The sequence below is a fragment of the Emydura macquarii genome, unplaced genomic scaffold (assembly GCF_026122565.2).
Source record: "Emydura macquarii macquarii isolate MOO-44397 ecotype Brisbane River unplaced genomic scaffold, CSIRO-AGI_Emac_v2 contig_3278, whole genome shotgun sequence".
NCBI classification, from domain to species: Eukaryota; Metazoa; Chordata; order Testudines; family Chelidae; genus Emydura; species Emydura macquarii.
The window spans coordinates 614,699-639,246 of record NW_027133415.1 but is presented as its reverse complement, the minus strand read 5'-3'; the positions used below and the strand labels follow the sequence as shown (position 1 = coordinate 639,246).

Sequence of the window (24,548 nt, the reverse complement as noted above, 5' to 3'; positions counted from 1 at the left end):
GGGCTGCCCTGGGGCAGATGTGGGGGGGGGGGGGGGTGAGGGGAACAGCAGGATGGCAGGAGAGGGGGCAGAGTGCGGGCCCCTGAGGGTCCCAGAAGAGCTGGTCAGAGCCAGATAGGCCTGGGTGCAGCCGTGTGAAGAATTTGCAAACATTATTGTACTGTTTTAAACTGTCAAGGCCCCAGTCCTGCAACTGAAGCTACATGAGTGGCCCCTTACCACCGGCACAGAGTGCCACTGACGTCAACTGAATGTACACACTTAACGTACACACTTGTTTAACATCACACACAGTAAATAAAGTTACGTATATGCGTGGATCTTTCAGGATTAGGGCCATCTTTGTGTGTGTAATATATATATATATATATGCTTCTACACTGACAGATACTTTATATATAGAAATATTTTTGCCTATGTATTAATAGGAATAAATGCATTTGCAAATGTGCTTCTACCTTTTCATTATCTTACATGTACCTTTGAATATATTATGAAATACGTGCAATTACATTTTAATATGTAATACTCTATCATTCATTTGCATGTTTGTTTTTGTACCTAAATATCTGCAATGCATGTTCTTACAAGTACCTGGATCTGTTGGCATGTATGTGAATATACAATTCCAGTTACACACTGGTGTCCATATATGCACCTCTTAAATGTTGGTGCCTCAAGCATAATTATTCTGCACAATGCATATATATATAATTCTGTATTTACAGAGAGGAACATTTGGTACATAATTAGCTCTATTGCATGTTCACACTGTGCAGACTTATAATTATATGCAGTGCATGTGTGTATTATACCTAACAGGGTATGATGGAATTTGCACTTAGGGACTTATTGGGGTTTATAAAGCAGAAATGAACACACGTGTGCAAACAGCTTCTTTGCATCAGTATTACACACACAAAGCTATATGAATATCAAAGGTTAGAATTAAATTAAGTTGCAAAGCTCATCAGCGCCGCAGCCAGCACTTCATCCCATCGGCGCCGCTGGTGTAGTGGTATCATGCAAGATTCCCATTCTTGCGACCCGGGTTCGATTCCCGGGCGGCGCACGGCTCTTTTTTTTTTTTTTTTTAAACCTTCGCCTTCCTAGAGCTAAATATAGCCGCAGAGGCGCCAACCGTAGCCGCGCGCCGCCCGCCATGGCGGAAACGGATTGCTGTAACATTTCGGGAGACCGGAAAGGAAGGAAGAGCCACCACAGGGCAGTGCGCATGCGCCGAGGGAAGGCGGCGAGAAAAGAAACCGGCGGAAGCAGCGAGAGAAAGTGAGACGTAGTGCGCATGCCCGTGGCCGGGCAGGCGGAGGGAACTGGTTCAGAGGTCTTTGTAATGCGCCTGCGCTCTGGCGCCGGTAGGCCGGGCTGTCTCCTGCGCATGCGTCGTTGCTTCCTCCTCTCGGCCGGCCCGCGCCGGGCCCCCTTCGCCTGCCGCCGCCATCTTGTGAGGAGCGTCGGGGAGTCATTGTCCGCCGTGTGGGCGTCGCGGGGCCGGCGGCGCGCGGGCTCCCCAGGCGCGAACTGGGCCGCGGGCGGCGCGGAGACCCGGCCGGCAGGGGCAGCGGCGGAGCCATGGAGGACGAGATGCCCAAGACCCTGTGAGTGGGGAGGGGGCGCGGACGCCCATTGTTCGGCCCCGCGGGTCGGGTCGGGTCCCCCCCCCCCCGGGCCCGGCCGCGGGGAGCTGGCGCAGGGGCTGCCCCGGGGGAGCGGGCAGCGTTTCACCCCCCTCCCCCCACCGATTCCTCCGTCCCCCGCCTCCTCCGGCAGCTGGGGGTGCTCCCTCCGGGGGGGAGGGGCTGCGGGGGGAGCAGAGACTCGGGGTGGGGGTGGCTGGGGGTTGTAGTTCTGTCCCGGGGGGGTGAAAATGGGGCCCGGCGCCCCCTCCCCCGGGAGCTGTGGGGCGGGGGGGGCCAAGGCAGGGCTGGGGGAGAAGGCGCTGATTCAAAGCGCACGGTGCCCTCCCTCCATTCACCAGCTGGTTTGTTGCCTCGGTTCGTCGGGCTTTATTCTTTCCCGCTGCAGAGTTTCCCTCTCACCTTTCCTTTCTCTGCCTCCCTCTGCCTGGTGCTGAGCGGTGGTGCTGGTTGCAGCTTGGTGGATGAGCATGCGGCTGCATTGGTGTCTGCTTACGTCCGTGTTTGTGTTAACACGACTTGCACACACGACATTGGACATGTGTTTCAGATCATCCTGATTTCTAGTGGCGTGAGCGCTCCGAAACAATAATCCGGTACTCGGACATTACAACATAAAGCTTTGCATGAAAACTGCCCGTAGAACTGTTTAGGAAACCTACAGGAGCGGTCAATCGGTGTAGGTTCAGAGGCATTGGCTGTAGTAGGGCAATGTGCTTTTAACATAACCTGGGATAGAGGGGTGCTGGTCAATTGCCTTGTAATTTGGATGCCCTTAGTACACAGCTGTGAAAATCTGGTAGCTTTCAAACAATCAACAGTTGTTCACACAACTGGCTCCATTTGAAATACATGGGAAAGCCGGGGGTATAAATCTTGTCTACATTTCTTCCCCCTTCCTATTCCTGACATTTTTATCTGGAGCCGTTCCTGATGCTTAGACTTCATGATTACACTGATCTCTAGCTTTGCAATTCTATTAACTTGTTCTCTCATGTAGGCTGCTGCCACCATCTATCATGTGTTACCCTTAGAAGTATTGATATTATAGGTGGGGGTTGAGAGGAGGAATCAAAATCTTGTGTCCTGTGCCAACGGTTAATTTTCCTAAGTGATAAAGTGAACACTACTAAAAAATATTACGGTTCCATTATCTCTTCAGTTTGTCCTTTTCAACTGCTTGAAATGTGACCTATTTGTTTTCAGAGCATTCTCACTCCCCATATTATATTTGAACTTCTTATTGTTGTGCTCATTTTTTTTCCCCTGAGTTTCTCATATGGAGTCTTGATTAATGGTCTCACTAGTTACTTTGAGTGCACTGCTTCTGCTTTAGAGAATGAATTATCTGCACTCAAATACATGCAATTTATTGCAAAGCCTGAATGTGTTTCTGACCTGCCAAAATAGCTATTGAGCAATATACTGAAAATAGTATTTTCTTGAGTCAGTTTCAGGGAAATCAGTTAGATCATCTGGAATGTTGTCACTAATTTAAAGTTCAGTCTGCAAAATTCATGTTTTCTCAAGATTTTGACTATAAGGCCACTTTCCAGCATATGAGTCTAGAGTTTATTTGGAACATCTTATAGTAATAGGATTTTTTATTACAGTTTTACTAAAATTTGCATCCAAGGAGAATTAAATTAGTGTTCAGTCACACTGTCTTGCTACAGTAGGATAGGATGCTAATGTCTCTGGGTGTTTGCCAACTTCTAAACTTTATCTTTCTAGTTTTGTTAGAATAGTTTTTAGTAGATCTTTCTGGAGAACATAGGTTGTTTTTAAACAGCTTTTTCTTTATAATATTCATGTAATTCTAACACTTTGATATGGGGTTGTTGAAGCCTTAATACTTAGAAGCTCATCTGAGCTGGATTGATAGCTATATTGTTTAAATAACTCAGTCACTGAATAGCCTACTCATTGTTACATAGTTAGCTATGTAACTACAGCCTTTGTTTAAACAAATGTTTGAGCATTCAAGTTTTAGGGTCAGTTGCAGAAATTCACAGAAACAGTAGCTGTTTCTTCAATATTATCTTCAAAAGATCAGTTTCTATTCATGTCTAGTTGTTTGGCAGTACACTTTTCAAGAAGATGCATACTGCAACCTACACTGAGGAAATAAATACCAGTTAGTTAATGAAGAGGAATATAATTAAAGTATAGAAATCAATAGAATTCCCATATCTTGAGACACTTTCCCTCCTCTGATGGAATTCAGCCAGTCCAGTTCAGAAGAATCATTGATGTTCATGCCTACTCTTGCAGTTGTTGCATGTGCATGCTTATTTTTTACTTCAGTTGAGTTACACTCATAAGGGGTGCAGGACTGAATCCTTAATATATTTAAGACAACAATGGACAAGTAATAGATTATTGTAGTTTTATCTTCTTGTGGAAAAAACCTGTAGAAATGATAGTGGAGTGTAGAAATATCTATGGGTAATGACTGTTAACCTGAATATTAGCACAGATGAACAGTTATAATGTAGCAAGTGAGCCTAATCTACGCTCTGGTGTACATGTGTGATACCAATAAAGCAGGGGTTCTCAGGGTGAAGGGGTGTCACGACCACTGTGTCCTTATTTTGCGGAATGGGTTCTTGAGTGGATGGCATTAGTGAGAACCTCTTCAGTGGAGCATAGTGTCCTTTCCATACCATAGATGCTGCTTTCATTTTGCAGGCACACAGCATAGTTAAGACCCATTTTAAATTTCACTAGTTGTTCACTGGCTTAACTCAATGCCCTATACATTTTCAATTCTGTATTGCCTTTGTGAAGGCTCTTCAGTCCATATGCATTATAGCAACTTACTTTGCCAGCTGTCATGCTCCAGTTACTCCAGATAGGGTATTGTTTAATTTTTCTATAAAGCCATCACATCCCCCCAGTAATTCACGTGACATGCTTTAGAATACTACCATTTATTTTATGTCTTGTGAATTTGACATGGACACAGACATTTAACACTAGGAGTAAATTTTTTTTTTTTTTTTTTAAACTTGGCACTACTGGCAACTGCCGAACAGTTAGTAGGATGACTTAATTCATTGTCACCAAGCAATACTGTCTTTCCCCAGAGCTACTTTTTTAATGATTACATGTTTGCTGCTGCCCCAAATCTTAAACTAAACCACCCTATGAACATGTTACAGACTTCCTTTTGCACATTTGTAGTAAATATGGAAAAAACATCAGTCTACGTCTAGAAATATTGGTGTCTGTCAACTTCAGAGTGGAGTAGTTTTTCTCTGTTGGAGCAATGTGGCTATGGAACACTGGTTTTCCTACCATGTCTTATATTGATTAGAATTTTGGAATTCTTTATTTCCAAATGCATATGAAATATTCCTCTAACAAATCTGTTTTTAGACTCTTACTATGCATGCATAATTTTTAAGCATAGTTTCCCAATTAATATGGTAGCAACTGGCCCATTTTATGAACTCTACACTTATGAACACTTTCACACCTTTGCTTCTTGTTAACTCTTTAAGCACAGGCTTTAATATTCTAAGAATCCTTCATACCAGTCCAGAACTTTGCATGCCTTTCTTTAGCCAATAAGGGCAAAAAATCTGCCAAGTTATTAACTCTTGAGAATAGATAGTGGAGGTACACAACACTTTTTGCATGCCTATTAAGACATTCTGCATAGGTATATAGAAATTCTAGATGTCTGCACGGAGAAGTGAGTTTTGATATTTGACATTACTGACACTAAAATGTGAAAACTTTTGTATTCATGTTGCAGATATTGATCCTGCAAGAATATATTTTTGCAGCTCCAACTGATGTAAAGTTTTGTATGGCTGCTAAGAGATTATCCAACATCTTAGAAACCTCTTAGATTGCTATGTAATTGTGCAGATGAAAAGGTGATATTGTTCACACAGTGGTCAAATTATATATATATTCAGTTTCTAGGAAACACTGACTTTTATGCTAGCCACTAATAAGGCTAAACTTTGGAAGCAATGAAAGGCTATAAGTGCTTAAATAACTTGAATTATTTAATGTACAGTAGTACTTAAAATCCAACTCTAAATAAGTCACTAGCTATTAGTGCAGGATTAAATTTTATGTGGGATGGGAGTTGTTACTCAACCTATCATTGCACATATGGACTCTTATATAAAAACCTTTCTTTAAATTACTCAGCCTAACATCACTTTAAACATTACAATAGCTGCCCTATTTTTAAGATAAACTTTAATCATTAAGATGCAGGGAAATCCTTGCTTGAGTTAAAGCAGCAACACGCCAGTTACATTCTGATCCCAGTGAGATTTTCCATGTGTGCAGCTCTTTAAAGTACAGTCCCTGGGTCATACTTAAGGTTGCCATTTTTCTTAACCTATTACTTTTTTATTCATGCTTACAGATAGCCAAAATGCATTAAATTCCCATAGGTGTTTATCAAAGGCATGGTAGCTGAGTGGACAAAGTGTCTACCTGCTGCTACTGCTCACATACTGAGTTCTATTCTGCTGAGGTTTATAAGTTATTTAAGCCCTTTTGTTCAAAACATGCACTACTATAAGTAGCTCTACTACAGAATTCCTAATGAAGAGATAAAAAGCTATTCACAGTCCAATTGTTTTAGCCAAAGTACAAATTCATCCTGAACTTGCTATGACTGTGGGAAATTTAATAGGAAGCTGTCTGTTTATCCTTAACTTATATTGTTATATTTTATCATCAAACCACTAATAGGACACAACTTGCATCTACTGGTGCTAATGGTCATTGGCATACAAACATGGATTGAGCAGGAAATTCACTACTTCTGTTGCCTGGGTTTTATTTAGTATATTTTGTGCCTGGCACCATTTTCTGTCATGGAAGTTTGCCACATTAACTTTAGTTTGTAAGAAGGTGCTGTCATAGGAATTTTTTTAACTCTTTGGAGTAGAGCTTAAATGAAATCTGTACTTTTCTGTACACTTTTCAGAATCTGGGATTTTCTGTTGGCCTTCCTTGTGGCATGACTGCCTTCTACCATTGCTGAGGTTGCAAATATGCCTTACAGGCACCATTCTAAAGAAACTTGGTAGTGACAGTTGATTATTATGAAAAATACTTATAGACTGGTCATCTCAAACACAGAACTAAGATGGCTTCCCAGGCTTGTTAGTGTTAATATGTTGGCACTAGCTACAGTGAAGCACATTTTATGGGAATCAAGAAATCATGACTCCTGTCAAAAAGGAATTAACAAATCTTAGAATTTTGTGGTGGTTTTGCATGATCATCTTGCTTATAATGTCAAATGGAGTTGTTTAAGATCACATGGAAGGCTATGCTGATTGAACAATTAGCACATATTTATTTATTAAACACACATGTACAGAAATCAAACTGATTATAGGTTTAGTCAGTTTAACTAGCACGTGTAGTAGGCTACCCCATCTTCTGTCCTTTGCTCAAACATAAACCAAAGTCAGGTTCTAAAACAAGTTATCTATTCCCTCTGTCTAGAAAACAAACACTTATTTTTGTGCTGTTTGTGTCAGAAATTAGTGCTTTTGGATCAGAATGATGGATCTTATGTTCTGCGTTGAATTGCCAAGTATTGAATAGGTAACTTGTTAAACTGTTAGATTAGTAACCATTTTCTTTAGGTCACTTCTGCTAATGGATGTTCAGTATGTAGTAAAAGCAGGCTGATTTTTGTATTTGATATGTTTGAAATAATTAGAATTTTAAAATATTTAAAATCATCTTCAATTATTAACCAGATGATAGAAAATTGTGGCCTTTATTAACTAACTTCCTTTGGAGAGGTGGCGGTCTCGCACAGATGGTCACCGTAGGTTGTGTCTGTGCTGTAGGGTTATTGCCATGGTGTAGATACAGCCTTTGTCTTGGCTTCTCATCTGTAAACGGGGATAATACACCAAGGGTGGAAGAAATGGAGTATCTTCTTTATTTATAGTGTTAGCACTATAGGTCAAAGACTTTTATGTTTTTGCTCTGTCTGTACAATACCTGGCATGATGGGGTCCCAGACTCAATTGAGGGCTAGGCACTACTGTAATACAGGTATGTATGGAGTTGGTTCTATACTTATCCAGGCCAGAGTTGAAGCACATTGGGGGGGCAGAGCATGGGAACAGTCCACATTAAAGTTCCAATCTTGTAAGGAGCATCTCATGGGAGAGTCCTGTGCTCATGTGGAGCCCCACTGAAGTCAACGGAGATCTGCTCAGGCACAAGTCTGTCCACATGGATCCCTTTGCAACATCTGCTCCGAGCTGTTCTTTAATCAGCGGATGACTTCAGTCTCCAAAGCTCTCAATCCAATATTTCTTGCAAGCATTAAAGTTAAATGCTATTTAGTTTTTTATATTGTACTCATCACTGTAATATCTGAACACCTTTAATATTGGAGCAGCTCCATAATCTGAAGTTAGAATGAGTTTGGATGTACATATAATTGAAACTAAAAACCTTTCAGAACTGTTGAATTTGCTAATTCATGTAATAAAATATTGTGCTGAGTTAAGGGATTGTTGTTGGGTCAGCAGAAGTTCTTGTTTCCATTTTTAATAATGTGAAATGGAGTAAATAAAAGGAACTCGTAAATATCTAAACTCTTTGTATCTTACAGATATGTAGGGAACCTGTCAAGAGATGTGACTGAAGCACTAATCCTCCAGCTGTTCAGCCAGATTGGACCGTGCAAAAACTGCAAAATGATCATGGATGTAAGGGCCTTTTACTTGGATAACTTTACCCACTCCTTATAGCATGTCAGTTGAAAGAAGTTCCCATATGTTTAACTTTTCATGAGTACAATGAAAAGATTTCAAGAAGGATGCTGGGGAGTTTAACTTCAATTATGGTTGGATTTTGTAAAAGGAATAGAGCATATGATGTAATTGGACTCAAATGTTAGATTCTAGTTTTTTGTTATATCTAGGGGTGGGGGCACAAACATGCTACCAAGATGCCTGCCACAGCATAGTTTTAAAACATTTTTCTAATATGTTAATATTTTGACTGGCTTAAAGTCTTACAATAAACTTTGTCTGAAAGTTTTAGTAATTTAGAGAGAGACATAATGGGACACCAGCTACAATCCAGGTAAAATTTGAGGGCCTGGTAATGTTTAATAATGTGCTTTTTTAACAGACAGCTGGAAATGATCCATACTGTTTTGTGGAGTTTTATGAGCATCGTCACGCAGCTGCAGCATTAGCTGCTATGAATGGACGGAAGATAATGGGTAAGGTAAGCTGTCAAGTCTAAAGGGTGAGTTGCACTGGAAATAACGTGTTGATGTATACAATTATGTGGATGAAACATCTTTAAAATAAACAATAACCCAAGCAGAACTGAGCCACAAAAGGTAAACCCTTTCTCCTGTTTTATCTTGTAAATGAAGTTACGAGTTCTTCACTTTGAGCTTTGTGATTGTGATAGTAAAAACTGAATATTGACAGTTCAGAGGAGGGCTGGGTACAGAAGTGGGGCAGGAGCAAAGTCAAATGGTTGTAATATTTTAATTCCATTGATCTGGAAGGTGAGAGACTAGCAGAGTAATAAAAGATAGGTTAGTGATGTTCACTGAAAAATGGCTTAACATAGCTTGAAATAGAACATTTTACCAAGAAACTTAAGCCATTTAGACTCTTTCACCACAAACTTGTGTACCTTCTGCCTCTGCAATATAAAAGCGAATTGCTAATAACATCAGAATATAGTTCGTTTACTTGGATATAACTTTAGCAAATATTATTTGTAGGAGGTCAAAGTGAACTGGGCAACAACCCCCAGCAGCCAGAAGAAAGATACCAGCAGTAAGTGCCCTTTATGCTTTTGAGTACTTTTTATATTTGCACAAATAGTTTTTAAACGTAAGCAATAAGCATCATACAAATGTTTGCAGTAATGTTTTGATCATTATCCTAAGATGATATTTATTGTGTTTGTGTTAATAAACTTAAGAACAAATCTAATCTTTGTCATCAGGTAGTACCGTTGTCAGCACACTGCGTTCACAAGGTAATTGTATCTTCTTAAACATAAAATGAAATCTCTCAAGGGTATTCACTAACCAGCTGAAGCTATTTTGGGGGTTTTTTTGTTCTGTTTTGTTTTCGTTTGTAGCAAGATTTCCCTCTCCTTTCCCCATTGCATCAGAATGTGGTTTGTTGTCCACTGTTTCATTCTGGTGCTTCTTATAGCCCTTTGACCCCATTTGTCATGACTGCTATTCTAGAATTTCTCCCACTGTGAGGGCAAGATAATCAGCTTCCTTCAAAGTTGTTGTCTGTGCTGCTCCATACAAACTCATCTGGAGTACTTAAATTGCTTCTGAAATTGGGTTCTTTCCTTCCCCTTTCATGGCAACCCAGTGTGTTGCTTCTGTACTTGGCCAGCCTTAAACTGCTTTTAAGACTTTGCGGTTTAACCAAACTAGTATTGCAATGGATTTATAAGTTTCACACCTGTTGTTATACAAGTGAGTTTGTGTAGTGTTAACTATTAAAAGATATTTTATGAAAAATGTTTAATCAAAGTGGAAAAAATCCTGAGATGTGGGATCTTTTTCTCTCCACTGCTCTTTTTAATGGCTCTGACATAAATTGAAGGATTACTGTTTCCATTCTGTTGCCTTCAGTCTTAGTTCACTTGCACATGGATTCACTTATATTGAATTCACATAGATTCACATGATGTAATGGCTGGGCAACCAAAACTGTGTGACTTTTGAGAAAACTGTCAAATTCTTTAACTTCAAACGGTTGCGATGCAAGGTATTTCTTCATTCTTCACAAAATATGGTTTAAACCAAGCATTTTGTAGCTAGGTTCAATATCCATCCAACTTTTTAGCAAATTTTATTCTACGTTGCTCACAAAACCACTAGATGCTTTAGTTGGTGAAGTTTTGCATAGTTAACGAATATCTGTAAATATGTTTAATTTTAACATTACTACTATAACATTAAGATTTTAAAGTAAGCTTTGGCTTTTAAGTAAACAGTTGCAAGTTTCATATGGTACGGTAGTGACTGGTTATAAACATAACTACAAAAATACCAAATTCAAGTTAAATACTGTACATCACCGTAGTATCCTTAAAATTATTGCTTTTGCTATAGTGTCACCAAGTGATGGCTACATTTGAAATAGTGATAAAATTATCTTTGATAGGGAAAGGATTTTAGTTTGCCATGTAGGTCTCAGATATATGGAAGTTAATGCAATATAAAGTTGCTATACTGCTTGTGTGTCCGGGAACATTCTTCAAACTTGTAAATTATTTTTTCTTTTTTTCCCAATAAGACCATTTCCATGTCTTTGTTGGAGACCTCAGTCCAGAAATTACAACTGAAGATATAAAAGCAGCGTTTGCACCGTTTGGAAGAATATCGTAAGTAATTTCTTAGGGGAAATTACTTAAATATTCCCTTTTATCGGAGGCAAGCTTGTGTTTACAGTAAGTAAAAGTCTAGTCCAAGTTGCAAAAATGACTGCAACATTGAACCATACATTTATTTTTGTGTTATAAAGAGACATCAGAGTTCTAGTAGTTGAGTAATAAGTAGAGATACATAACAGAATTACTCACCACCTGTCAGTTTTGCTTTTTTAGAAAAATTCAGTGTATATTTAGCTTTGTTTTTGTATTATAGAAATCCTTGTAACTTGGAGGATATCATATTGGAAGTTTCTCTGACTTGGGTCTTATTTTTCATTTGCCACTAAATATAATCATTCATGTAATCAATTTTTTATTTTTTTTTTTAAAGAATTTTAATGTGGTTCAAATTCCATGTGTATATATTCAGGTCCAGTCAGATTTTGGCTTTTTGGTGATAGTCTAGGTATTTAATTCAAATGTTCTGTTAAATAGAATAGTTTGTACTTCTAGTTTAATCATCAGTTTGATTGTTGGAACACTTGCCTTGTGGAAGCATCTAAAGGCCACGATGTGGTTGGGCTTCATTGTACTGGTCACTATGCAAACATAGTAAATAACAGTTCCTGGCACAAAGAGTTTAGTCTGAAAGACAAGATTTAACAGGTGGATGGGAGAAACAAGTGAGCTACAGTGAGGTGGAGAGATGGGTTAACAAATAGAACGTGTGAAGTCGTAACTGATTGGTAGGAGTGATCACAGCTCTCCTCTTGCCTCGTCATTATTATTTGCTGTATTAACATACAGAAGTAGTGGTAATAGTTTGAAAAGCATATAAAAATACGTGCTTTGTAGCAGGGCTAAGAGCAGCTTGTTTGTTCCTTCCTCCAAACTTAAACTATTCATTTACCTATAACACTACTTGAACTTGGCATTGTTGCTCCTTGATGGTGAGGTAACCAAGATAAGAGCGCTTTGAAGTGTTATGTGGGGAAGCTTTTAATTGAAACAAGTTTTTCTTATGAAGTCCAATCCTAGTTTCATTTCTTAAAATAGGGTTTTAAAACTTGATCTGGAGGAGATTTTTCTCATTGTAGAGAACACTAATTTATATTTTAGGGTTTTTTTAATTTTAGTCAGTCTCTCTAGAGGTAGCAGGTATAGTTATTTGTAGAGAAAGAGGTCCAGTGCTTCACACAGCTGAACATCTAGTCTCCTAAATGACAGGTGGCTTCTAAAATAGGTCTTATCTGGTCCTCATCCAGAAGGATCAGTCTGGGAAGAAGCAAGTAGTACACTGAAATTTAGGAGGGATAAATTTAGGCAGATCCTCTTTCAGAGCTTCAACCATCTTTCCACCCCCAAAATACCGGTGTAGCAGTCAACTGCACAAGGCTTTTTTGGGAGCTGGCTTAGTGCTGGTCCCACTGAAAAGTTACATCGGCATAGCTACATCTTTCAGGGGTGTGAAAAATCAACACCCCTGAGATATGTGGTTAAGCCAACTGAACCCATCCGTGTAGACAACACTAGGTCAGAGGAAGAATTCTTCCGTCGACCTAACTACTGCTTCATGGAGAGGTGAATTACCTGCAGTGACGAGGACCCCTCCTGTCACTATGGTGAGTGTCTACACTGAAGCGCTACAGTGGTGCCAGTACAGCTGTGCCACTGAAGCGATTTAAGTTTAGGCAGACCCTTACTCTATAATTGTATACCTTTGCACTCTGGGTATCGAGGGGGGTTAATTCCACACACATGCTATTTTAAACTTGCTGCCTTAATTTATTTTTTCAGTTCCTGTGAAGGGTGGTTATGATGATATAAAATAACTCTTAAAACTGTACCACATGTCTGAAAAATAGCAGGATTACTAGGACTCTATATATCATTCACTTTGTTCCAGAAGAGATTCTGGTAGTGGTGATTTACTCTGTACAAGTAAAGTTTCAAATACCTTGTGTGGGTGACTCTTATCCTTTTTCTTTGTGGTATTCAGTACATAACTGTGGGCTAATTATCTGAAAAACCTTTCAGGTCATGTTTGCTCAAATATGACTTATTGTGGCCCCCCCGTGCCGCGGCGCCCCCCCCCCCCCCCCCCCAAAAAAAAACAAAAAACCAAGGAATTTTTTAGCCCGTAAAAGTAACTGATTTAAGATCCCTCTTTCTTTGTTGTAAACTGTTGTCCTAAAGAAGTAAAGGGCTAATAGTAATAGAGTTGACCTTGATTTCACACAGTTACTCAATTAGATTTGTGAAGAATACTCATATTTATTAAATAAAATAGGGAAAATACATTTTTGTGTTTTTAAGTCTTCTTAAGCATTGACTATTTCCTGGGAAATGTGAATAAATATTTTTTTTAGATTTAGCTTTGTAAAACTTAATCTTTATTCAGTGTAAATATATACATCTTTTTTGCGGTCTCCCTTTATATTTGGTGTATGCATGTTTTCACTTGTTCAAGTCTTATTTTCAAAGTTTTCAGTTGAGGGTAAGTATAGCATAGTTTTTATTTCCTTTTTAGGCTGTGCAGAGCAAACTGATCTAATAAGATTACACAAATGACTGTTCTCAGGCAATTTGTAACATATTACCCAAATTCGAACTTTTTAACACAAGTTTGCAAGCAGTTTAATACTTCCTTTTTCATGAAGGATTAAGTACTTTTCATTCTGTAGTATGGGGAAGTGGTCTTTTAATTTGGGCCTGTCAGTGATCTGTAACTTCTATGGACATATGTGTAGAAGAACTAGGTTTTTAATACGGAATACAATTATTGCAAGGTTTTAAAACTGGCATCATAAAACCTTACCTTAAGATTTGTCTGCCTGTCTTGGAATACCGAATATTGTGCTTATATTACGCTAGTTGATCTAAACCATATTTTATAAAGCCTTTACATTACACTGCATGACTTGCTGACTGGTTTTATTTGTCTTATTTTCAAAAGTGCCTGTATGCTTGTGGGCTGGGGAAGAGGGTGCGTGCGTGCGTGAGAGAGAGAGAGAACATCTTGATACTTGGCTAACTGTACTCAAATTGCCTGAGAAACACCATTTAATAAAATCAGACTTTCCACAAATGGGGTTTAGCTATTGTAGCTGGGTCTCTTTTTTTACTCAATCTCAAATAATAGGGCTCTGGTTATTTTGCAGAGTGTCTCTGAAGAATGGACAGAATTGCCATGGCTAACTACAAGCTACAGTTCACAGTGGACAAACGTTGTAGTTTTCTTATTTACTTTTATAAATTTTGCTTTTTATATCTTGTAGTTTCCAATCAATCCTGTATGATTGCTGTTTACAAATGCAGTTTAAAATTCTTTATAATAGTATACATAGTTTAAAACGTAAATGTCTTTAGTGTTTTATTTTCTTCAATAATGCAACCATTTCTGAAAATGTCAATTTTTCAAAATTTACAGCTGCCCACAGTCCAAAAAGGGGGTAACGAATTGACCTGAGAAAATTAAAGAATTCAGTTAACAGGCGACGTATGCCTTTTAATTCCTATTTTTTCATTTTTCTATTTTATATTTTTAATGAGTAGGTAGAATGTGTTGGGAATTAGCAAGCTATAAATTGCATGGTTAAAGAGAGCCATTCAGCTAATGTTAGTCAGCTGTATGGCTTAAGTGATTCATTTGAATAGCTGCTTTGACCATGCGTAGTGTCTTAACAGTATGTAAAAGACTTTTGAACTGGGAACCAACTATTGTAAAATGTGTTTATTAGAGAAACTATTGATTTGCATGTTTACAAAATTAAGTTTAATTTTGCTACTACATGACAAAACACTAGTAATGTTTTTTGTTTAGAAAAGGAAAAATTTGCTTTGAATATGTTGCTGGTCCGTTAAACAGTTCACTTTAATAAAAGTGAAATATGAAAATGAGCTGTGAAACTCACTTTCATTTTATTAAGGTTTTTTTAAAATGCTAAACTGGCCATTGCTTCTGCTTTTTAGAGATGCACGAGTGGTTAAAGATATGGCAACAGGAAAATCCAAAGGATATGGCTTTGTTTCCTTCTTCAATAAATGGGTAAGTAATGGCATTATAGGTATTATGAGCTCTGAAATCTTGGTAGTTGCTTTCAAGAAAACGCTGTGTAAAGCAAGTGTACTTTGGTCCCTTTTATATCTGGTATTGTATCCGTTTCTCCTTCTATAAATAGGTAAGTAGTAGTATCTCCATCTATCATGTGAAGGCCTCATTCTTGTTAATAAAGTACTTAGCACTTTCCAAGTATCATCCCTCTGTAAGTGCAAAGGGTTCATGTGCAGAGATGAAAAATAGAATACTCACTCAGACTGACACTGCTACCTGAAAATTTTACTTTTTTCTTCTTGCATTAAATACACATTACTTTTGACTGGGTTATTTGGCTCTGGTAGAGTGGAAGTGTTGTTTTAGTGCTTAAAGATCTGGTGCGCTTATCTGTTAAAGCAGCTTGTATTTGGAAATACTTCTAAAGGATTTGCATTATGTAGTTAATCAGTTTTTATAGAGCCTTATTAGTGGCCTGGGGTGGAAGGTGTTCTCCATAGAGATGAAAGTGGAGCTAACCAGTTTAGTATTAAACATAAAATAATCAAACATTCCACTTGCAGCTTCTTTATGGTCTTTATGATTGTATGGCTTCAAATCTCATCTCTCTCTCTCACACACACGCAGATAATACCCTTGGGAGGGAAGGATGGGTAAGGCAAGCTATTGTGTTCTCAGTATATTTTGAAAATGGGACATTTGGGGGGGGGCGGGGTAAAGCACATACTGAAAAGCCAGACCAGATTAAAACATTAGGTACGAGACATTTATTCTGCATGGAGATGAGAGGGAGAGCTGTAAACTCAGTTGAAGGAATGTTCCTACACCCTTTCAACTTAATGGAGCATCTGCACAAACAGGAAAAACAACGAGATTCTTGTAGCGCTTCAAAGACTAACAAATTTAATTTCTGCAGGCATAAGCTTTCGTGGGCTGTAACCCATACAAGAGCATATAACTCTCCTTGGGATACATTCAGTTTAGCCTAAAATAACTGTCTTAATCCCTTCTTTTAAACATCTCTTTTTGAAGCAAGGATTTTATTTAAGTATTTTTTATAAGTTGGCAATATGGGTCTGACAGACCTACAATGATTCGCTTTTAGTATGGTGTTGCTCAAAAAGGATTTGCTGAAAAATGTTTTTCCCCTATGGACAGGATGCAGAAAATGCTATTCAACAGATGGGTGGACAGTGGCTTGGTGGAAGACAAATCAGAACTAACTGGGCAACACGAAAACCTCCAGCTCCAAAGAGTACATATGAATGTAGGTTTTTAGCTTTCTGTCCACCTTGCCTCCACCCAGACAAGGAAGAAATAAAACCTCATTCTAGCACCAAGTATTAGAGCTTTTATCATGAAAAAGTTCTCTGTGCTGTTGAATTCAGAAGTAAAGATTTTGGTTGAACAAATATATTAAATTATAGCTTTAAACACTTTTTTTTTTAAATATGATACTAATGTTGAAACTTAAAGTGCTTTAGTTACGTTGCAGCACTTAATCAGTCTTGCATTTCTGTCAGCTTGGACAATGAAAGTAATGTGTTTGGTTTAATTTGTTCTCATTCTCTGGCAGAGTTTGTTTCTGTGGTGCAAATTCTGGGATGGGGAGGAAGGAGTGTGTTTAAATCTAAACTGATGGAAGAAAATATTTCCATTAAATGTACTTAAAAGTTAGATTTATGAACCTGAATTTTGGGCTTCATTTAAATGACATCCCTTTATGCATTTTATGCACCAGCAATCCACTCCATTCATCATTAGGAATTTACATGTTCCTTATTTGAGATCATCATGTATTTTGAATGTAACTTTCCTTCTGTCATGCCCTTTTGTTTCTGTATTTTGCTAAAATCACTCTTATTGGGAAACCTCACTGACTTTCATGTCCCCTTTAATGCTTGTAGTTCTTTGATTTACATGGTAAAATTAAGGTTTACAGGAGAACATGTATTGGTGTGATTTAGGCATCACACCGAAAAACCCTAGGAATCCTTGCTCTTTGTAGACTTCTGAAGACAAGAGGGAAGTAAATCTTTTAAGTGAAAAACTTCACTTTTTTTTTTTTTTTTACAGCAAACACTAAACAGCTGTCTTATGATGATGTTGTAAATCAGTCCAGTCCAAGCAACTGTACTGTGTATTGTGGTGGTGTTACTTCAGGACTAACAGGTATGTCATCTTCTAACTTTTGGGTATTAGGAGGAAAAGACCTCTAAAAGTCAGCAGTATTTCCTAATTTTGATTGTCTACCTTTTCTACGCTGCAGAACAGCTAATGCGCCAGACCTTTTCTCCATTTGGGCAGATAATGGAAATTCGCGTCTTCCCAGATAAAGGGTACTCATTTATAAGGTAGGTTACATTTTTGCTCACTTTTAAAAGTAACACTGTTTAACTTTCCCTTGAAAACATGTTAAGTACTGGTGTCAGATGGCCTCAGAATGTTTCTAATAGGGAACTAGTCTAGACAGACTTAGATTATCCATCAGTGCCTACAGTTTAAATTATAGTCTTGTATGTGTGGTAATGATGATCTGAGTTAACCAAGGTGTACTTCTTTTATTTTTATAAATTCATCCTTGTAGGTATTGGGTGTGATGATTTTTGCAGGTTCAGAATCCTATTTTTAAATGCACTTTCTTACATACTTTCTTTTCACTGACAGCATTGTCAATAATAAAAAATGTAGCTTAAGACAATCAAATTTTATTTACCATCCATTCTACTTACTTCTTGCAGCTCATTCAAGGTGAGATGATGAAACTAGATTAGTCAGTTTTACTTTCTGAATCTTCTGTACTGATAGAGTGCTGCAGCATTTGAGTGTGCCTGCACTGACAGTCTCCCTTTAAGTGACTTGTCTATAGGAAGGTTCCCTGGAAGGTGCGTTTATATTGATGTTCCTTTTGCATCTTAACAGGTTCAATTCTCATGAAAGTGCTGCACATGCCATTGTTTCTGTCAATGGAACTACTATAGAAGGGCATGTTGTGAAATGCTACTGGGGCAAAGAAACACCAGATATGATCAATCCAATCCAGCAGGTCAGAGAACGAATTTACACTAACTTGTAGGATGATGATTAGTGTCCTCTTATAAATGAGATTCTTAACAGATTTCTAGCACAGAAAAATGCATATTAATTTCAGGGTTGTGGATTTCAGGTCCATGTGACTTTCCAGATTAGTTCTTGTTTCCATGATATCTGCCTTTTAAGATACTTGATCAAAATTAAACTCTATGGAACTTGTTTTGCTCAATGATGGAGATACAGAGAACAGCTTTCAGTGTCTTAAAAATTCTTCCACTTCTGTCATACAGCTAATAGTTTAAACTTTGCTCTTTTCTGCAGTGCTCTCTGGAAGAAAGTTATCTCTAATATTAGCCTGCTGTACTCCAGAGAATAATCAGCTAATGTGTAGAGGGGGGGGAGGAGAGAAGTTTTTCATGTATCTAGCATTAGAGGGAGTTGCCCGATTAAATTCTAGAATAACTTTCAAAATGAGACACTAGAATACAAGCTCTTTGAAATTCTTGATTAAAGGCTAGCTTGATAGGTAGGATATGCTTAGTTTCTACATCAATAGATAAAAATGGATGTGTTTAGTGTATTCAGTATCGCAACTTTATTTGCAGAATCAAATCGGATATCCCCAGGCGTATGGGCAGTGGGGCCAGTGGTATGGAAATGCACAGCAAATTGGTCAGTACATGCCTAATGGTTGGCAAGTCCCTGCATATGGAATGTATGGTCAGGCGTGGAATCAGCAGGGGTTTAAGTGAGTATGCATACTAACTGATCTGTGTGCTATAAATGAATTACCAAAAATGATGCTGCATTGGGGGCAATCATCAGTTGAATTTGGGATTCATAGAAGCCCCAGGAAGTTATTCCATTATAAACTGGTGTAAAAAGATCAGGTCCCGTTTCTTTTTGAAAGTACAAGAGGAATTTTAAGTAGGCAGAATAATTACCAGATTTGAAATATTTTCAGGGTGCAAGGGACTTACTATCCTTGCAAAAATGCTAGGACTACTTAGAGTAGGGGATGGTTATGCCAGTGTCCTGGTCAAACTAATACCCTCTTTACTCACTATCGTCTTGAACTTCTTCTGGGTATAGGCATATTTAGTTGGCTTTGTCCTAGGCAAATTCTAACTCTGGTAATTACACTATGCCTACTGACAATTCTTTTGAATTTTAAATTAGATGACTATTTAGTTACTTCTAACAGCTGCCGTTATTTCCCAGTGGTAGGTGAAATGATGTCTGCATATGTACTCATGTTTTGGGATGATGCATTCTACATTAAATGTGTACATGAAAATTTGGTTTCTTACACAGAATACTTAAGCGCACCTAGGGATTAAATGTTGGATCTGTTAACCAGTAGTAGAACTCAAATCTGCTTTAGTGACCTAAAATTCATTGAATTCACCCTTCTGTGTGGGTCCGGTTGCAACAAGCCACCTGAGCTCTCCCCCCCCCCCCCCCTAATGCCAGCCCAGACAAATGGTATAGCATCCTCCTACTAACATAACTGCAGATGATGTTGTTGTTTTATAAAACGACCCGGTCCTCTTTTAAAATTCAGCTACATATAGCAGCAGTGAATTCCTGTGAGAATTTGTTTTTACACTTACTGCCCTTTGCTTTCAGGGGTTTTCCTTTTTTCTTGTACTTATTTCTGTACTTTGGTGTTACTTAAATATTCATAATCTAATTCACAAGTGTTGAGGGACTTTATCTTCTCTGAACTTGTTTGTTTCCCCATCTGTAATGGGCCTGAACTTTTTTTCAGAAGTGCTGAGCACCTACACTTCCAGCTGACTTCACTGGAAGATGCAGGTGCTTGGCGTGTCTTAAAGTAAGGTCCTAAATGACTTGTCCAAAGCCATAACATTAGAGCCAGAGCTGTGGTTACATTTAGGAATTTTTTTGTTTACTAGACATGGTTTTATTGGCCAAGATTTGGAAATATCTAATTAGCTTTCCCTGTAGTGTGTCAGTTCTTTTCTCCAATCTCTTTATGTAAATTTTTTGGGGACTATGAATTTTCTGTAATCACTTCTTCCCCCTCTTCCCACAACAGTCAGACACAGTCTTCTGCTGCATGGATGGGTCCAAATTACGGAGTTCCACCACCTCAGGGGCAGAATGGAAGCGTGTTAACTAATCAAACTGGATATCGCATGGCAGGTTTCGAAACTCAGTGAGAGAAAAGGACTCTGGAACCTAACACCAGTGACTTGAGGCAACAAGAAGTGCTGTAAAGCCTTTGTTTACTTAAAGATTTATCAAATCAAGTCAGTGCAAATGTCAGATACAGTGTATTTATTTTAAAAAAATCATTTTTAATCATGAAACTATTTGTCATCCACATTGTTGAAAAAAAACAAAACAAAAACAGGAAAAACTAGATGCTGGATGTCTGCCAACTTTTGCCTTCTTTTCCTCCTTTTGATGTGTGTTTCATAAAATCCTTGTTTGAAACACAACAAATGCAGGGATTACTGTCACCGTTAATTGGGGCAGAAAATTACACAAAGTCCAACTTTTTTCCTATGAAGTAGTGTGCAGTTTTAGTTTGCATTCTTAAAGATTTAAAATGTATTATAAGCAGTTGTACAAAAAAGCCAAAACTGTGTGAATCCTGAAGATTCTTTACAATCTTCAGTCTGTGCGCAAATTTGTTTTAAAAAAGCCTATTGTATAAAGTGTCCATCTCTCCACTTTTGTTTATACCAGGGTTTTCAAATATAAATTATTTTACATTTTGTATCTAGACATTTTTCAAACAGTTGTCTGCCTTATAACATGAGGAAAATGTGATGCTCATTATAAAATCGTGTGCAAAACTCAGATGGATCTAACTGAAGTCGCATTGTGTTCTGTGTGAGAAGGTGCCTAGAGAAATCTCTGTTGGACTTGTTCTATAGGATTTTAATCTTCAGTGATAAACTTTGTGTCCTAGGAAATATAAAACCTGTTATAAATACTACAATGTGACAAATTCCTATGAACCAGCTTTTTTATCTGTCAATATTTACATTTACACGTATCCATTATCATGTAAAATATTTTGGCAAACTAATATTTTGCACAAAAGTTAGCAAACTTTGTATGTTTTGTTATTTAAAGGTAGGATGCAGAGTCCTTTGACATGATTTATGCGTAACATTTTTAAGGGTTTTTTGGTCTTGCATGTGAATATCAAATACACACTTTGGTAGTCTTTGACTGCAAAGTCATCTGCTCTTGTTTTTAAGAAACTGTAAAAGACACAAAGTTGTATGTAGAAAACAAATCAGTCTTGCTGTTTACTGAGAGTAAATTTTACTCAAATAGAGTAAGTTGACTTGATTTTAACATGTACAATTAGAGCTGTGAAAACTGTAGCATTGTATGTGTGAGCATCAGGCATGGGGTATGTGGAGTGCTCCAAGTTAACCTGAAGGACCAGCTGGGCAAAGCATTTTTAAAAGTTCAGAGGCCAAAAAACTTTCTATCCTACCTCCTTGACCAGCCTTCAAAGAGCAAAAAATTCTTCATTGTGTAATGTTATTTATTATCCCTATTAAGCTTTGGCTTCTGGAGTTCCCATGTTCCTTTTCTTTTTCATTAGTTGCACTTGGGCAACTCAGAGTATCAAGGGATTAAACTTTTGCCATATTGACAGTCATGTGACAATGTATTTCAGGGTCTTATATGAAGTAATAATGGAGAAAGGTGGGGTTGGGACACGAATAAGGTCAGGCTTCCCTCCCATCCCCCCACTGGGGGTATAATATTGGGCTGGCTAAAATTTTGAACACTTTTTTATTAGAAAGTAGAAGAGGGGGAAGGCAGGCAGGCATAGGGCAAATCTCTTAGGAGACTGTTGACCTATATCTTGTCTTGTAGCCAACATCCTGTAAAGTGTGTGTGGGGGGTGGGGGGGCCTGAATGTGTGTGACTCTCTGGAGAAACTATTCTATGCAGCTGTTTTTAAAACTTGGCTTTAAAGATAGGTGAATACAAAACAACTTTTTTACTTGGAAATGTTTTCCTCCTTGTAACTTTTGCAAATAGGACACGCAATATAACAAGCAGCTTAATAGTGACATGTTTCACAAAGCGTATCAGTATCTTTAACTTCTATGGATTATTCTAGGTTAGGGCTCTATTCTGACTTTAATTATGCAAACATACATTTTTACTTTCTGCTTGACTAGCTGTGCTGTATCATATTCTGCCCAAAGAACAGCCATATCTCTCAGTAGGCTCTGGAGTTTAGCTCAATGCTATATTTGAATACAGATTTTAAAAACAATATATGCATACTGTGTATTTTTACCTCTTATTTTGACTGCATGAACAGAATCTGTCTAAATTTTAAAAATGTATTGTGATTCCTGTCATTAAAATGTACACATTACTGCTTGGTTTAATTAAAAGCAGAGGGTGGGAGGGCTTTCTTTGCTGGCTTCTGAGAACTGCAGTACCTCTTGCCTTAGAATTATAGATGCCAAGAGACAAGGGGACACCTTATTAATGAAACAACTGAGAGGTGCACATGCAGTATGCAAAATCTAATCTGTAGATGGAGAAGATACTTCTGTTTCTCTGAGGCCTAGAGTTGTGAAGAGTATTATCAGAATGAGACACATCTTGAATTCTCCCAACACAATGGCTTTTTCCTTGCAATGGCCTTTGTGTAAAAAGCTTTATAAAAAGCTTGCTAAATATACAGTGTGGAAGCTATGCCATTCTATTTATCAACCAATGTTTAAAACAAACCTACTGAGTGAAATAACTTTTTTGATGTGCTTTCTCCTGAGTCTTGCATTGGGAGCTACAGAGAGGGCTGTAAGTGCTAATTGTATTAGTGTTGTATTCCTTTTGTATCCACCTCTCGACAAAACACCTAAAGCAATATTGAGGTGACAATCACTTGAACACGTTCCTCTGTCCTACCAGTGCTATCCTTTCTTCTTCCCCTTATTTTTCATTCTGAGTATTTGCACTTCTATCAGGCTTTGGTGTTTACAGGAATGACACGGCTGCCTTGACATGTAAGGTATGCATTATAGAGTCCCAAACACACAACAAAAAAGGATAGAAATAGCTTATTTCCAAGGTAGCAGCCTGGAATGCTTTTGCGTTAGTAGCCCACTTACTTCATATTTGTATGAAACAGAGAAAACTTCATTTGAATGTGAATGTATTTTGATATTTGTGGTTAGGAGTACAAGACTCGAACTCCACCACTGGTGACTCTTTTTAAAGCGATTTAAGGATGTTAATAAAGCTATGTGAACTTGCATATTCCCAACCTTATCGGTTTTTTATTTTGCTTGTCACAGTTGAGGTTGCAGTACTTCAGGGGAAAATCAGGCACTTAGACGATGCTTCCTTTATTATAAGCCTTATGCCAGAATGGAGTAAAGATGTATGTACTGGCAGTGAGTTGTTTTTCCTGTTTCCTGAGAGAGAGATCATACTAGGTCTGGCCTTCTTTATGATTAAGGATAGATAGCCTTGGGTCTGGGCTCATACATAGAATTTTCTTTATTTCATACTTCTCCTTTGTGCTCCAGCACACCTGACCAGTATTCTTAGTACGTGACTCGTAAATCGCTATGTGCAGGAGTTTAGTAATTCAGTGTATCCTATGGGATGGAATTAAATTCTACTCTTCAAACAAAGTGTGTGTTTATGCAGTGATATTGGTAATGCCAGTTAGCTGTTCATGTTCCCCAACCCTTTAGGAGTACCATACCAAAGGTGTGATGAGCTTGATGTTACTTTCACAACTTGTTCACTTTTAGTTGGATTGTTCTCTTTTGCGAATGCATTAATGGTTTGTGCATGTGTCCAGGGTAGAGGTCATGGATAAACTAAATGTTTCTAGCACTCCAAAATATTTAGATTCAAAACTCCGCGGATAACCAGTTTGTCACTGTTTGGAGGAGAGAGGAAAGTAATTTAAGATCAGTTTATGAGCAATACTTAATTTTAATGTAGAAAATATTTATATTCATGCAATCAATAGTGTCTGCTTCTGCGTTCATAAAAGATGCAATTACCTTATTCATGTAAGTAGTGTTGGCTGAAAATACTCAGCCCCTAGCATGATCAGGCAGCTACAGCCTAGCACTAACCTTTGTCACATACTAGGACGTTCTCTAGCATTCCTTTTGCAGGCATAATTCCCATTGACATTAATGAGGATTTGTTGTTTGACTGTCACCAGAGTAGGGTAGGCTGTTAGGATGTAGCAAGTAAAATAGCTCATCAGTACTGCTGGCTAAGAGGGCAATAGCAATAGCACACTATTGTGATATTTGGAACTTGGGCAGGCATTAGAAGTAGGAATTTTTCAACAGGAAGCCCAGGAACTTTTTTAACAGCATAAGAATTTTCTGATGGACTATAACATAACTGAACCCCCTTCCAGTCCTACGCTTAAAGTA

General features: G+C 38.1%; 1 protein-coding gene and 1 non-coding gene across 4 annotated transcripts; both read left to right on the top strand.

The window, feature by feature from the left end:
- The first annotated feature begins 1,000 nt into the window (after window positions 1-1,000).
- On the top strand, window positions 1,001-23,396 carry TIA1 (TIA1 cytotoxic granule associated RNA binding protein). Of its 3 annotated transcripts, none has more exons than XM_067532362.1 (13): window positions 1,001-1,616; window positions 8,278-8,374; window positions 8,802-8,900; window positions 9,415-9,469; window positions 9,642-9,674; window positions 10,961-11,048; window positions 15,009-15,084; window positions 16,249-16,357; window positions 17,167-17,262; window positions 17,360-17,444; window positions 18,013-18,136; window positions 18,729-18,871; window positions 20,186-23,396. In XM_067532362.1, exons 1-13 carry the CDS (start codon window positions 1,591-1,593, stop codon window positions 20,307-20,309), a joined length of 1,155 nt encoding a protein of 384 aa, XP_067388463.1. In that variant the 5' UTR covers window positions 1,001-1,590; the 3' UTR covers window positions 20,310-23,396. The 3 variants fall into 3 exon arrangements, with proteins under 3 accessions (XP_067388463.1, XP_067388464.1, XP_067388465.1); XM_067532363.1 differs by lacking the exon at window positions 1,001-1,616 and adding an exon at window positions 2,233-2,251; XM_067532364.1 differs by lacking the exons at window positions 1,001-1,616; window positions 8,278-8,374; window positions 8,802-8,900; ... (1 more) ...; window positions 9,642-9,674; window positions 10,961-11,048 and adding an exon at window positions 13,147-14,535.
- TRNAG-CCC (transfer RNA glycine (anticodon CCC)) lies at window positions 1,002-1,072 on the top strand. Its single transcript has one exon. It is a non-coding gene; the product is annotated as a tRNA-Gly (tRNA).
- Window positions 23,397-24,548: the final 1,152 nt, after the last annotated feature.

Excerpts from the sequence above, each read along its gene's own strand:
- TIA1 (XM_067532362.1), top strand. The coding sequence starts at position 1,591 with ATGGAGGACGAGATGCCCAAGACCCT. Across the intron at positions 15,085-16,248 it reads TTTCCTTCTTCAATAAATGG|GATGCAGAAAATGCTATTCA; the intron begins GTAAGTAATGGC and ends CCCTATGGACAG. Across the intron at positions 17,263-17,359 it reads TGTTACTTCAGGACTAACAG|AACAGCTAATGCGCCAGACC; the intron begins GTATGTCATCTT and ends TCTACGCTGCAG.